General features: G+C 38.8%; 1 protein-coding gene across 1 annotated transcript in view; it reads left to right on the top strand.

Moving 5' to 3' along the window:
- The window catches only part of LCT (lactase), a 773,291-nt gene that overhangs the window by 501,038 nt on the left and 255,839 nt on the right, over positions 1-16,414 (top strand). Inside the window, exon 13 of the mRNA XM_044073664.1 lies at positions 1,703-1,812. Coding sequence (XP_043929599.1) covers positions 1,703-1,812 — 110 coding nt within the window. The remainder of the gene's footprint in view (positions 1-1,702; positions 1,813-16,414) is intronic.

The raw sequence follows: 16,414 nt of genomic DNA, 5'->3' as shown, positions 1-16,414 counted from the left end.
TGGGTAAATCCTCAAATGCCTACACCTACTCATCAGTTATTGAGATTAAGAAAGAAATTGCTTACCTTTCTTAAATGATGTCTTTGTATAATAGTGCCATAGTGTTCCTCCAAGTTATTTCCTGTTCTTCCACGTTTGTTGATGTACTATGCATGTGTATGGGACATACGTTCCCATGCTTGCACAGTACATCAGTGCTGTTGAGTAGAAGTAATGGAGAAAAAAGAATCTCTGTTGCTTTTTTAATACTATAAATCAGAACCAGACAGTTCAGAGGTATGAAAGTCTGCCGAGACAGTGCAGAAATAAAAGGAATATCAGGTATGTTCCCTGATTTTTCTTGCATTTGATCTGCCCACTGTACAGACCTCTCAACCTCTTAGCTGAAGAAATGTGGACAAAGCCTTAAATAGAAGAGGACAAAGGCCCCAAAATAAGAACAGATTGTAAATATTGCTCTTATAAACTTAGAAAGCTGATAGAATAACAGATTTGTGTTAGCATGCATTGCCTGAATGATATGAAGCCTGAAATTCAAATGCATCTCATTAGTGACTTCAATCCGCAGTTATTTGTTAGAAAAACACAAATTTTATGAGGAACAGACCAAAAATATGAGGCATAAATATGGACATTCTATGAAAAATCTGTACAGTTGAGGGGTACGCCTCTGTAGTATATATCAACAGAAAAAAGTCTGGCTGCTAGATGGTACACTAGTGGCTGAACTTTTTTCTATTGGCATATGTTAATTTTATAACAGGTAGTTGGGCTGTCCAATCAGTGTACTCGTTTTTGAATAACAACGACACATCATTGTATAATATATGCAATGCGACAAGTAGCAGTTGTTAAAGAAAGAAAAGTCAAAGAGGGAGTATTAGAATGAGGGAGTAATTAAGGTAAACCAGGTGTGGGAAAATGGGAACAGGTGTTCAGCTATTATGATTCCCAGTAACTTTGAATGTTGTATTATTTATATTTTGATGTTATTTTCTGACTATTTTGAGAGATTTTGGTCAGTGAAATGTTTGGGGTGAACAACATTATTATTTTTTTTTTTTTTTTTTTTTTTTAGGATTTAGAAGAAGATATTTTCTTAGCCATGTATGTTTCATTTGTTTCAGTTGGTGAAAAGGAGTCCTGAGTGAGGTCATTGTGTTTTAAGAGGACTAATGCTCAGCAGGTGAAGATGGCATCATCAGTATATTGTATTATGGTTGTGTACTTGGAGGTTGTGTGACGTTTATTAAGATATTGATTAAGAGGATGCCAAGTACTGAACCTTGTGGGACTCCCTTGGAAACAGGCAGGAAGGGTGAAAAGTCTTGGAGCCATTTTAGTGCCTGTGTCTGTATGTAAGATAGCTATGGAACCATAACAGGTGAGTGAAGACGTTGATGGATGAAAGTTCTGGAAGTAGATTTTGGTGACAGACGGTGTTGAATGGTTTTAATAGGTCAAGAAACAGAGAAGATACTGTGTCCAGAATTTCTCATGTGAAAATCTCAAATATTAAAAAAGCTAAAAAAGTAAAAAATGAATGGGTTAAAATGAGCATACCTTTTATAACCTATTATTTTTTCCAAACTATAACACTGCTACACCTTCAAAATAATTTTCTGTTCATACACGTATTGATTCATAGTGCATGTACATGACCACACAAGCAGTAACTCTGATTTCTGTCTTTTTGTAACAGTTTTACTGTGGCTGGTTTGCACATCCCATTTTCAGAAATGGAGATTATAATGAAGTCATGAAGAAAAGAGTTAAAGAAAGAAGTCTGGCTCAAGGGCTGTCTAAATCTCGGTAAGAAAAAAAAGTTCTTATTCTACAAATGTTTAAGTGCTACAGCCTGAACAAGTATTTTGTTTTGCTCCACTGCTACTCAAGCCACTCTGCATTCAAACGTAATTGCTTTCATACTTTGTACTTCATACTTTGCTACTTTGTACTATTTTATCAATATTGCATATACACTGCTTGATATTCATGATTATATTGTCTATGTAATTCTCTAAGAACTCATATATTGTATTGTATCGCCTATGGAGCTTTTCTCCTCGGGCCTTCACTGAAAACAGGCTCTTCTTGGCCCAGTGGACTTCCCCAGTCATCAAACTGTAATAAATAAATAAATAAGAACCTACTGTAAAAAATGCACACTTTATTTATTGCAGAAATTGCTTGGTTTCTGTTTTTGTTTTTAAGAGCTTAATGCTGCATTGTATCATTTGTATTAGGCTGCGGTGGTGCAGAGGTTAACGTTGTCGCCTCACAGCAAGAGGTTCTCCAGTTCAATTCTTGGCTGGAGCGCCTTCTGTGTGGAGTCTGCATGTACTCCCCATGGTTGAGGGACACATAAAGACATGCAGGTAGGTGCATGCATGAATGGGTGTGCCTTCTTTGAAGGTTGGGTGTCGGGCTGGCAACTTGGCACCATAAAAATCTGCTGCCAATCATTAGCGGACTGGAGTTCTGCTGTGATGACCCCTAACTGGGAAAAGCCAAAAGACAATGCTGCATTGTATCAATATTTTCTCTTTAAAAACAAGTGCTAAATAAGGGCAGCAAAGTGTCTCATTAGATGTAATGTTACATACACATTTAACAGACATGTAGTTAGTGCTTCTTTTGATTTTTTTAAATGAACTGTTGCCACAACAATTCATTTCTGTCTCTGTTATTACCTGTAACATTTTGAATGGAATTCATGGCACCATGTTTCACAAATGTGTAAAGGGACATGTTTCACAAATGTGTAAAGGGAACATGTGAATATCACCACTATGCATGTATTAACTGAGCAAAGTCCAAGCAAGCGCTGCTGGTTTAAAAGTTCTCAACTTTCCACAGAAATGCCCAATATAGACTTGCACATCTGAACTGGCATAAACTGATATTAAAAGAGTTTAGTTATATGTGAAAATATCCCCTACTGATGTAAATATGCTTCACGTGAAAGAAAATTAATGAATGCTGTTGTCTATTTTCGGCAGGAGGCAGTGAGTCTGGAACTGTGTTAACCTCTCAAGAACTGTCCATGAGATTTTGAGTTGGTTATGGCTCAGTGCCACAGGCTATCAAAGATTATCAACATTTTTTTATAGACTTAAATTCACTCTGATGGTGTCTTTATATTGACACCATATTATGGCTTTTATGAGATTGGAAAAGTATCAGATAGCACAGTTGGTAAGAGGGGAGATGCAGATACTGAAAACACACACACACAAAAAACATTATGAGGGTTATGTTGGAAGATGTTGGAGATGATGGGTACTTTTTTTTGGTGGGGGCAGACCCCCCCCCATTTTTCCAGATATTTATATTTATAAGGGAAGTGGGGATGGAAGAAGGGCAAAGGTTGTAGGAGAAAGGGTTAGGGAAGATTTTTTTTTATATATATAAATGTAAAAGAGAGACAAGACAGACAGTAACAGTATGTTGGTCTGACAACTGGAAGGGGAGACAAGACATACACTTGGTAGACAGACAAAAAGCAGATGGTAAAGAGCGCCTTACAGTCAGTACTATTCTAGTCTGGACAGCATCAAACATTCCCCTGCCTTGATGGTTTTGAGCAGGGGGACTCTGATAATGGGGGCATCAAGGCTGCTAATGACTTGTTAGTCAGAGCCAACCAAGACATCTTGCACCCAGAGGAGGAGAATTGAATGCAGGTCCTACTGCCTCTCCATTGTCCTCTCCACTGCAGCCTCTACCAGGACCTGAAGCTCAAGATGCTGTCTTTACAGGCTGCCACATGCTGGAGTGCCTACAGTAGTGCAGCCAATAATCCACCTTCTGAAGGGGTCCCCATACAGGCAGACGGTGGTGGAGATATCTCCTGCACCTGGACTGGCTGTTGTCAAAAAAAAAAGAAAGGAAAGAAAGAAGTAAAGACAGAAGAAAGGGAAAGAGAGAGACAGATGGAGACAACAAAATCACTCCTAAAGTGTTAAACAGCAAAATGCCTTTATTTATATGAGACAAATATCAAAACAGTAACATTTTTATTTAGGAATATTAAAATCTCACTAATTAAATATAGCTTACAATTAATTATTTAAACAGTAAATACTGACAGCTAGTGTTTCAGGTTCAGGTCTTTTAGTACTTGGAAAGTTTATATTTGTAATAATGCATTTCTTTTATCATGACTGAATAACTTTCCGAACATAACTCTTCTACAATTAATTTAACAGTCAACAATGACAAGTACTAGTTCATGTTCCAGTCTTGTAGCATTTGAGAAGTATTCGTCTTTATGATACTGTGTTCTGTTTGCCATGACTGAATAACTACAGGAATTTCTGCAATGAAATTCCACAGTCAAAGGTTCATAGGTTCATAGGTTGATACTAGGCTATCGGCCCTAGGGCCTATACAAGCCTAGCCATAATTCCCTGGCTATTTCTTCCCACACTATTTACTTCCCTGGACCCCTGTCTAGCAGGGCGACTGACGTGATCCCTGGGGTGAATTTCCTTTATCCCATCCAATCATCAAGGTTCCTTTTGAAGAGGGGCGCTCTGCTTGACATGTATGGGCAGTCTATTCCAGAGTCTTGGGAGTCTCTGTGACATGAACCTATCCCTCCAGCATGTTTTGTATATTGTGATGACAAGATTTAGATCCCTGTAGCGTGTGGCTGAATCTGTATTTACTAATCACTTAATATAGCTATAGTTATGACAACCTGACAAGTTGCAAACAGTGGTTAAATAATTATTTAATTAAATTTTATTTTACTTCTGTTTTTATTTTGTTTCCTTCTTGATGTTTAACCACACTTAGCTCTTTTCCCTCTACTGATACTTCTCGAGGTTATACTTGACCTCTTCTGCAGTTGTTACAATGTGCGCAAATAAAATAAAAAGAATGTGTTACTGAACCAGAGTATGTGTACAGTGTTGTTAAGGACTACAATTTTTAATATTTCTTTAAGGCTTCCTTTTAGAGCTTTTGTACCTCCCATCCTACATTTTATCCTGCCCTCCATAATTTGTATAGGAGAAAATGAAACGTAACTGTAAGTGCAAGCGATGCTCTACAGCATGTGCCATAGACAAATTGTTATGTTTAAAGTCTGCCTAGTCAATATCATGCAACAAAAAGAAATATTAATTATGCCTATGGTAAAATGAAGAAAAGTATTGCAATTGAAAATAACTTGCAACAGGCAGTACTGAACTTCTATAACTGAAATTAATTATTGCCATTAATGATCACTTTCTAATATGTGTAATTTGTATTGCTACTATTAATACAATATTGCAAAATAATGTGTTTATCACTAGACAGGTCTGAAAAATATATCAGTGATCAGAGCCCAAAGCATTGTGGTTTGCTTTAATGCAAAGCTAATTAGCCTGATGTACTTCAGTAGCTTCTTCCCTTGCCCCTGCCACCTCACCCTATGAGGTGTGTGGTGCCCTGAATGTAGCATTTGCAGAAGCTGAGAAAAGTTCTAGAAATTTCCAATGCATTATCAATGCCATTTTACATCTCTTACATAAGTAATGCTTGTCTTTGTTTTCATAGGCTCATAGAAGGTTAATAGGCTAACAGCCCTATTGCCCTTACAAGCCTAGCCATATTTGTTCTGAGTTGTCCCAGTTGTTGGTGGTTAGGTGAGTGAAGTTTGCAGAGGTAAGGGTCTATCCTATGGTAGTTAATGCCAACTTCCTCTGTCCAGGTGGGGCATGGGTGCCGCCTCAGGAGTGAATTTGCAGTCACCCATCCATTGATCTAGGCTGCATTTGAAGAAGGTCAAGGAGGGACTCTATTTCACATGAACTGGCAGCTTGTTCCAGAGAACTGGCAGTCTCTGGGAGATGTATCTATCTCTCCAGTATGACCTGTTTGTGTCAGAGACTAGGGTAAGATCCCTGGAGCGAGTGACCTTTGTGCAGTTTGATTTACGAATGTGTAGCATTTCCATCATGCCCATATCAGAGACTGCCCTGTATGCCAGGCACAGGTCACCCCTTAGCAACCTGTAGGAGACTGAGTACAGCAACAGGGCTTCCAGTCTTTCTCTGTAAGACTTGTTTTGTGTACCCTGTAATTTCTTGGTGAAAAACCTCTGTGGTCTCTCCAGTTGTTGCTGGTGTCTGGTGACATACATGCAAAAGGGAGCACTGTACTCAATTATTGGTCTGATAAGGGTTCTTCAGTAACCTCCCTTCCCCCATTAGGTGTGTGGTGCCTTCTGCATTTGCAGAAGCTGAGATAAGTTCTAGAAATAGACAATACATTATCCATGCCATTTTATATCTTTTACATAAGTAATGCTTGACTTTGTTTTCATAGGTTCATACTAGACTAATTTCCCTGAAAGACCATTTTAAGCCCAGCCAATAACATGAAGTTAGAATCAAACCTTGTACTTTGTGTATATGAGATGAAAACCTAAACCATTATACCAAACCCCCCTGCTATTGTCCAGTTCCTCAGTGAAATGCATGTAAAAGAATCAATTGCCCTCAGATGGGTTAGGAATGTGTAATAATTAGCAAACCTGCATTTTTTAGGGAAAAATGTTGCAGCATCAGGTAGCAAGGCACAGGAGAGAATTTTAGTCCTGAGGAAAACCACATCATTGTGAATACACTTGGAAAAATATGAAACATTTCCTTTTGGAAAAGGGGAGCCAAAGCAGGCAGATTGAGCTAAGGTGTGAGATCAGGCTGTGGCTGATATAAATGACATGGGGGGGAGACTGCACCTTGACACAGTGTAGGAAAAAAGAGGTAATAAAAAGGTGAACCATGCAAGGACAAAGGCTAGGCACTATGCAATTGCCTATAGCAGCATAGGTGGCGGGTCTTCCCCTGACAAATCTTTAACACTGGATGAGGAGTACCTGCTGTCTATAATGGGTAATGACCATGATGCAGAGAAGGTTGATACAGGAATCATTTTACATGATGTTGACAGTAGTACTTTCAGACACCTCCAACAACCGCATACAAGAAGTGCAAAAGGTTAGTGTTTCACTAACATTTCTAATTTCACACTAGGTATATTTGCCATGATAGCTGTGTACATATGACTGTTAAATATTTCCTCTTCAGGTATTCCATCAACATCAGCTGAGACACCACCTGTGCAGACACTACATGGTAGGTGTGGACTTCATACCTTTAATACAAAATTATATACCTGTTACAGGTCCCATTAACCACATCATTGCATATTTTTTAACAGGGTCACTAGCAGAAACAATTGCATGTTCTTCTGCAGCATAGTAGGATGGTGTTGACATTAGAATGGCTGTCTGTAGTGATGCCATTGCTGTCATTCTTATGACACAGCCTCAGGACAGAGGCATCCAATTGTAGAGTGTACCAGCAGGCCCCCCTACCACACAGCAGATAGATAACTCCATAGGCAGTGACACAGGCTCACAGATTCAGCATACTCAGGAAATGACATCACAACATGGGACAAAAACACCAAGTAATGCAATACCTGTTTCTTGTGCTCAGCCCAAACCCCATGATGAAGAGTCAGCCCTTTCTGATGTAGGGGTGCCCATTGTTATGCCTGAAAACACAGGGGCTCCATGTGAAGACATCTTTCACAGATAGCTCCAGAAACACTCAAGGCATGTCCGCTCAGCATCAGATTTGCAGTGAAATAATTCAGGCCCCGGCTACTGCCATTGCGAATCAGGTAGAAATGGTTAAAGTACCACAGGATATATACAAGGCAGATGCATAGTTAGTGTTGAGTGAACGGGCAGCCACCCCAGGTTCAAAATGTTAGGGGGCACAATCTGGAGATGCCTCTTGATCAGTAATGCATTTCTGGTATTCATTTCTATATCAGCATTATTGAAGGCTGCTACAGAAATAAATACTGCTGTTGTGGTCAGGACTGCAGATATGTTATTGCAAGCTGCTTGCTACAATTGTAACAAGTGTATTCCTACACTTTTAAAAGATCAGGACTTTATTTTTTTGCTCCTGAACTTGAAAGTTTAGGGGGTGCCAGCAGAGCCGGATCATGGTCAAGTGGGCCCTAGGCAAGGTAATGGATCAGCCCCCCCCCCCCCACAGCAGCACTTTCTAGCCATTCCAGGGTCCCATTGCTTGGCTATTTCTCCCCAGTTACCATAAACACTGTTTAAACCTGTCAGTGTGCATAATATTTTATATTTTACTTTTACAATGATTAGAAATAATTAAAACTTTTATTTCAAATTTTACAGAAGAAACACTGAATAGCTATTTGCTAAACAAAACAATCCAGTCTCACAATGAGAGCAGACTTACTTGAACAGTAAGCATTTCTGCCCTTGAAACACACATTAATTGAAATGGCATTGAAACCCACATTCAAAGAAAATACTTCTGGCCAGAGGTGGACTATGTTTACCTTTGGGCTGTTTTCAAACCTTGCACACATTTTTTTGGACCATGCATACATGCACACGTTCTTTGATGTGCCATCCTGATTGTATTAAATTACATTCCTTATGTATTACAGCACCACTTGTTATAATGTATTTTACATTTGTAGGATTGAACAATTTTCCAGTAAACAATTAAACAAGACGTATGAATCAATAAGGGCAAAACTACCCTTACAGGCCACCAAAGGCAACTCAAACTTCAGTCATTACAATCCACCAAGATCAGTTGGGTCTATATCATAAACACGAACGCTTACCTTATCGAATCCCTAAACATTGACCTGTCCTCATCGAACCGCAAAAACACTGAACACCCTAAACCGCGAAATTCAAAACATCAAACTATCATACTTGTCCCACCCCACTGCCCGCTACATACTGTCTACACAAACAAACTAAATAAACCACATACATATACTAACCAAATCCATACATCTAACCCTAAACTAAACCCTACTTCTAACCCTACACTAAATCTTACATATACCACCAAGTATGCACTTAACTTAACCTGCACCCTAACCCTAAGGTCTGTAACTATCACACACTTACCTTATAAAGCTAAATCCAAACAAACTAAATAATCGACACATACACTTAACAAAACCCTACACTGAATCTGACATACATTACCATCCATGTACTTACCTTAACCTGCACCCTAACCCTAAGGTCCGGAACTATCGCACACTTACCTTATGGATCTTTACCGCAGAAGGCCAACCATGACGATTCAATGTTTCTGGTTTCACTCTTCTGGACGTTTGATGATTTTGCTTTTCGATAAGGACGGGTTGATGTTTAAGGATTCGATAAGGTAAGCATTCGACTTACTAATAGGAAACCAATCAGTCAATATACATAATCTCTGCAGAAGTAAAAGTCATCTGAATAATTCCTCATTAAAGATATCTATAACTAATGAAGAGGTTGCTGCTGGCAAACAACTTTACATTTAAGTGTTTCATGTTACAGATTCATTGCCTGCTGCCCTTGAAGAATAAACTGCCCATGTTACATTTAAAAAAAATTGGTAAGCTGGTAATATTGCAGTAGGAAATAGCTGTCTAACCGGTAACTGGTGCGTAGTTACTAGGCATCTCATCCAAAGGAGGACATACTCTGGAGTGCAGCACCCCAATCCCCCTTTAAAGAAGGCCCTGCAATATCAGCCCTCTATGTATATGATGTGAAAGTAGAACCCACAGCCTTCTGCACCAAAGGAAATTATGTTATCTGTTGTGCTACTAACACTGCTTTTAAAATTTATAGCACAAACACTGATGACCATTTACTAAACAAAACAGTCACACATTGAAAACAAACTTAGAATAAGCAACAGTAAATGTCTCTTGCCTTGAAACTTAACAGTCTTGGAAAATGCACAGAAAATCAACAGTCTTTGAAAATGCACAGAAGCTCTACATTGTTTTTAAATGAACAGAAACTCAACATTCTTTAAAAATCCACTAAAACCCAACAGTCCTTGCTGATGATAGTTTAGCAGTTGGTATAGATGATCCAGGCTCTAGGGCCCTGTATTGAAGGTACAGGGTTTGAGCCTGAATGAGTTAACCAACCTGCCATTCCTAACTGGGACATTTTACATACACATAAACACACTTTCAGAATCCATTCATTCATTCTCTACATTCATCTGGAACAACATCTACCCATGCTGCTTCTTAAATCTGTGTACTCTGTTTCTGTTTGAATGTGCATGCATCATACTAATGATGCACACAGAGTGCACTCTTAAAGAAGAGATGTAAGATTTTGTGGCAGCCCCCAGCTAGTGGCCCACCAAGCCGGTGGGGCCTAGGTGACTGCCTAGGTTGCCTAGTGCTGGATCTGGATCTGGGTGAGAGATCAGAGAATGACACAAAAACAAAGCCAGCTACAACTAGGATGTAAGGAAGTTCATCAATATACAGGAATGGTGGAGGTTAGGACCAATGCCTTGATGATCCTTTTGGACAGTACTGTTGCACACATAGCATCTATAATAGCCTCTGTAAATTAGTAAGGAGTTACCAGACACACATTGGGGACACAGATGTATGATGACAAGGGAGTGTCCAGATATGGTAGATGAGAAAGTCATACACCATGTGTACCCCAAGAAATTGTTGCAGGCATTCAAGTGGATTCAGTAAGGATGAAGTCAGTCAGACCACAATAGACTTCCACAGCATGTTGTAGAACCTCTCAGTCAATGTCTAGGTCCTGCAGCACTGTCAGGTCAATATCAACTGGTCCCCTGTATCCAGTAGATCCCTTCATCAGAGCAACTCAGATTTCAAGCTCACATGCCAGCAATTGTACATGATCTCTTGGACCATCACCAGCACTATCTCTGGGAGATACAGTATATGACACCTACAACACCTTCTAAATATAAATTTGAATATCAGTAGTACAGAAGTCACTCACCAGGTAGTCAATTTCAAACACGAGGTACATGATTTCACTTCACATGTGCTTCACAGGAGAAATGATGCACTTATTTCTTGTACCTGAAATAAATGAAAGAGACAACATCAGCAAAAAATTAATTCATTAAGTAATTAAATTAAAAAATAAAGCAACAGTGACAAATTTCATGACTGAAAGAATACATTTCCTTTAACAAGTAACTACCACTTCAGTAACACAGTAGTGAATTACTCAGAATACAGTCGTAAACTTGTTATGTAACACCTGCTCCTTTACAGTTAATGCAAATTATACCACTATAACTAGCACTTGTGTCTCTGACCACTGAATGCTGTTGAAATGATGATAGTTAATGCCAAATGACTGATACATTTCTGTATGATATGAGAAGAAATGTTGATATATACAGGATAAACAGATCCTGCACCACTCAGCATTGCCCACATATAACAGTGCATGCACCAAGTATTATATGCGTAACTTTACACTGTCACATAGTGAATGTTATCACCCATGGCTGTAGACTAGATGGTGTTGCTTCACTTGTGCAGTCATGTACTATGCACAAACCTGTTGGAGGGGATGACATGCTGCTGCCATCAACTGGCCACTGATGTTATTGTCACTGGGGTGGGGGGACAATAGAGAAAGCTGCAGTGCCACATTTGGTAACCGGTTGTAGCAGTTGTGCACTAGATCAATGCATACTTATGTTATGCAGAATTGCAGTAGGTTGTAAACATTCTGCATGCAGTAGTGGCTCATACTGAAGACTCCCTCTGCCAACTCATCCAGGCAATGAGAACGGGCCTTGAGCAGGCCAAACATTTATTCAATGACCATCACTGTAAACAGAGCAAATGAAGAGGCCAAGTTGTTTTTATCCACAGCACAGATAGCCCCCCTCAATCTGGTTGTTTGCCAGTATATTAAAAAAGAGAGCACAAATATTCTAATTTATTTCACATAAATGCACATTAGCCCTTAATGCCAGACTTTAAAATGAGCAAATGCCAGATTTTAAAATGAGCAAATGAAAATGACAAGTTGCTTTCACCCACAGTACAGCTAACCTCACTTAACCCCAAAACAAAGAATATTCCAATTTATTTCACTCATCTGCACAATAATCCAGCCCTTAATGCCAGTCTTTAAAATGAGCAAATGTAGAAAGCAAGTTATATTCCAATTTATCTCTCACAAATGCACACTAACCCCTCATGTCAGACTTTAAACTTGAGCAAATGAAGAGGGCAAGTTGTTTTCATTCACAGCACTGCTACCTCCCTCAATAAAACAGAGAATAAATATTCTATTTTATGTAACATAACCCTTAATGCCAGACTTTAAACTTAACTGATGAAGAGGGCAAGTTGCTTTCATTCCATAGAACAGCTACCCCTCCTGTAAAACAGAGAAGAAATATTCCAGTTTATTTCACACAAATGCATACTAGCCCTACCCTTAATACCAGGCTTTAAACTAAGCAAACAAAGAGAGTAAGTTACTTTCATCTACAGCTACCCCCATGTAGTTTTCTCTGACAGTATGTTAAAAAAGAGAGTAAATGTTCCAGTTTACTTCATACAAATCCAAAGTAGCCCTTAATGTCAGACTTTGAACTAAGAAAATTTAAGAGGACAAGTTGCATTCATCCATAGCATAGCTAGTCACCCCCAAAGAACAGAGAATAAATGTTCCAATTTATTTCACACAGATGCTTTCTAGCCTAGCCATTAATGCCAGACTTTAAACTTAGCAAATGAAGAAGGCAAGTTACTTTTATCCACAGTACAAATATTCCCCCGATCTGGTTGCCTATCATCATATTAAAAAATTAAGCACTACAGTTTCACAAAAATGCACACTAGCCCTTAATGCCAGACTTTAAAATGAATAAATGAAAAGTGTAAGTTACTTTCATCCACCACACAGCTTGCCCCTCTCGAATGAAATATGGTTGCCTAACAGCATTAAAAAATACTAACCATCTCTCCACAAACACCCACGCCACAACTTGCTAGATATACTTTTTTAATTACATGCTCAAGCTTTCTGTTTGCTGCAGTCCCAATGAATCACAGGCCAGCCATGAACAAAAAGTTGCTGCACTTTGGTTAGGGTCAATGCAGCTGTGGGCATTGATTTATTTTCTCCTTTAAGTAAAGAAGCATTTATTTACTTTACTTAAAAGAATAAATAAAATGCTTCCAAGGTGAAGAACTTCACTGCCCCATGCTGCAAATACATAATTGACAGGTACCTCAAATATATACATGTAAATATTCACAGCATCTGCCATTTAGCATTAAAAATATAAAAAAGAAATGTTTAGCTTTTAGCAAGTGATTGATCACTTACTATGTCCAGCACATAAGCTAACTAAAATAACTTGGCTTATGTGCTGAACTTACAGAAGCTTTTAACAATGGTATATTCTTGGCTGGTCTTCATCCCCACTGAAGCTGTGGGCCCCAGGTGACCACCCAAATTGCCCCTATTATAATCCACCACTGTCTTTGCTCATATTTCAAACTGCTCCCAGGTATTGGATTGTCAACTTTCCCAGTGGAACCTACAACAACCCACAGCTGCCCATAGCTGCACAACAAGCCACACATAGTGTGCTCTTGGATTGCTGTCTTATTTTTTCAGCAGCTCATAATAGCCCTACATTGGCTCACACTTTTACAGTTGCTATCTTTCCCAGTAAGCACCCTTATTTTGAACATATCAGTGTTACCCATGCCCTCTCTACAAATTTACTCTTCCTTACCTCTTACTCTTAATAATAGTGTAGTCTGTGTATTCCTCCATAAATCTCATTTTGTTATGTATAGTTTATTTTGTTTTAGCCTCTGTAACCCTCAATAAATTAATTAATTTAGTCACATCTCCCAATAAATTAACTCATCTAGCTTCCCCTATTAACTCATTTAGTTACATCTTTCTCTGCAAATTAGCTCATCTATTTATGTAGAGTTTAGTCTATGTACATTTCAACTAGGTTTTCAAATCACTGGACAAAAATGGAAGGTTGGCCTACTTGTTTCCAGTATGTTGCCTGCTCTTAGCTCTTGGCATCCTCAAGTAGTGTAGAAACTGACTTTACTCTCAGATAATGAACTCATACTCAACAAAAAAATCTGTCTGTGAGAGGTGCATATTTTTAATAAATCTGGAGATATCACTCTCACCAAAGATCATGGCCTGTGAGCAGCACACACCTGTACAACAAACCAAATAAAATACTCAATAAAATATCTTAGACTGAGACTGCCAAATCCTTTAAGAAAACCTTCTAGAACTAGGCCTCAGTGACAATCCATCAACTAATTTCCATTATGCACACAATGAGTCGGCAAGAGTCAAATTACTTCAAATCTATTTCTCCAAACCACTGTGTTAACAACACAGTTTTGTTGATAGGTAACTCTGTAGCTAGGCACACCGATTCTCTACTCACAAGGTCGGACAAAGAAAGGATTGCAGTTGAATGTCTTTCAGGTGCCAGGATCTTTTATGTTTCAAGAGCTCTAAAGACCCTTTCATCTAACAAATATTAATACAAAATGGAGGTAGCCCATGTGGGAATGGATGACTTGGGATACAAAACCCTGATGGTCATGCAGTGAAATATGTCAGAACTCTCCATGCATGTGACAAATGCATGGAAGACACTGGTCCTGGGGAGATCCTTCCTCTTTTAAGAATGATGCCTAGGTACTAAAAAGATAAATTGGCTTCAACAATTGGTTAAATAGAGGGTGTCATTCCAGGGGGATTCAGTATGTGTCAACATGGGATTTGTCCAACTTGTTTTACAAAGAATGGCTTGCATCTTTTGTGCCAAGATTGCACATACTGGCTAAGGTCTTTGTTGCCTCCATAGTGTCTTTTTAGGCAGAATCCAGCAAATGGACATTCCAACATAACAAACATATTGAACCCATAAATACATCACATTAAGGTTGTTCTTCCTCAAGGCCGGAAGAAGTGTCATAAACAAATTGCCAATCCTGAATTTGTTCTGTGTTTGGAATGTATTTGTGTTGGTGTAATTATTAATATTTGGTTTAATTGTAAAGACACACACCCTCCAAACCTGGATTTTGTTCCTACAATGCCTCCAGGGCCTGATGGTAACTATAGTGGTATCTCCGTATTTGTCAAGGACTACATCAGCTCCAGCCAGCTTCTCAGAGATTCACAAAATGAACTCATAAAACTCTAGATCGCCCTAAACAAGACAAGCTATCAGTTTACAGCCTGTTACAATTCTTCTGATGGTCATGTAAGATTCTTTAACATGCTTGATGAACTCTCTGTTAACAAGAAATCCATTACATTATGAGACTTTAATTATCCTTCAGTAGATTGTAGTGCCTATCTCTCCAATGTAGGGTATGCCTAGAAGTTCTTAGACTTAATAAGCAAAAACTCACTGGAGCAGATGTTTAATAAACCTAGCAAATGGCACTTTATTCTTGATCTGGTCCTTACAAACAATGATTGCACCTTCATGCACTTATTTCAGAAAAATCAGCCTGATAAGCCTCATCATTAAAGCCATGGAACATGTTTTAACTGACCTCATAAACTACGATTTCAAAAATCTTTTTAAGCTTATGCAGGAAAGATCCTGCCTAATGATGCTGGTTGGCTTCTTTGCAAGGGTTGCAAAGGGTGTCAACAGTAGTCATGCTGTTCACATGGTGTATCTTGACCTGGCCAAGACATTTGACACTATACCCTATGCAGTCATAGTATGTAAACTAAATGATTTAAAAATATATCCCTATGTGGTAAGATAGAAAATTAGCTAAAAAGACAGAATCTACTCTGTTTCAGTGCCAGGTACCTCATCAGAAAGTATGAAAGTAACCATTGGTGTCCTCCACTGTTCAGTGTTGAGATCTCTGCTTTTCAGCACTTACTTTTCTGAAATCCAGACCAGAAGCCAGAACCTCTGGCTAACCAAATCTGCAGATAACTGCAAACCGGGAATTATAGTCAAATCCCTCTCTGATTCATAAAGACATAGTTTTCTGAAAATGAGCTTAAATTAAAAGCAAAAACGTGCAATATTGTCACATTTGGTAGACAGCCTCTCCCCTCAGTATACAGTATAGAAATGAAAATGTAGTTAGGGACCTTGGAACATAGGTTCATAATTCCCTCTCTTTTGATAATTATGAGACAAACAGTAGTCAGAAAAATCATTCTACTTAGCACAGCTAATTTGTCAAGGAAACATAATCCATATCTAAAGAGATCATTGTTCTCTTATATTTAGCACTGATTAGACCAGTTACTGAGTACAGCACCCCCTTTGTGATGTCCCTCACTAGGTATATCAGACAACAAGAAAGACATCAGAGGTTCCTAACTAAAAAGATCACAGGCTTAAAAAAACTGAGTTAGCAAGAGTTGCTGAAAGCACTCTCCCACTATTCAGCATTCTATACACTCTATAGGTGAGAGTTGTGCCTCACCTACCCCACCATTAGAGACCCTGCTGCCCTTGATCGCTTATAACTCTGCAAGTCT

Source organism: Protopterus annectens, chromosome 6.part0, assembly GCF_019279795.1.
Source record: "Protopterus annectens isolate FY-2018-M chromosome 6.part0, PAN1.0, whole genome shotgun sequence".
NCBI lineage: Eukaryota > Metazoa > Chordata > Ceratodontiformes > Protopteridae > Protopterus > Protopterus annectens.
Note: the sequence above shows the minus strand (reverse complement) of the source record. Positions and strands in the feature narration are given on the sequence as shown.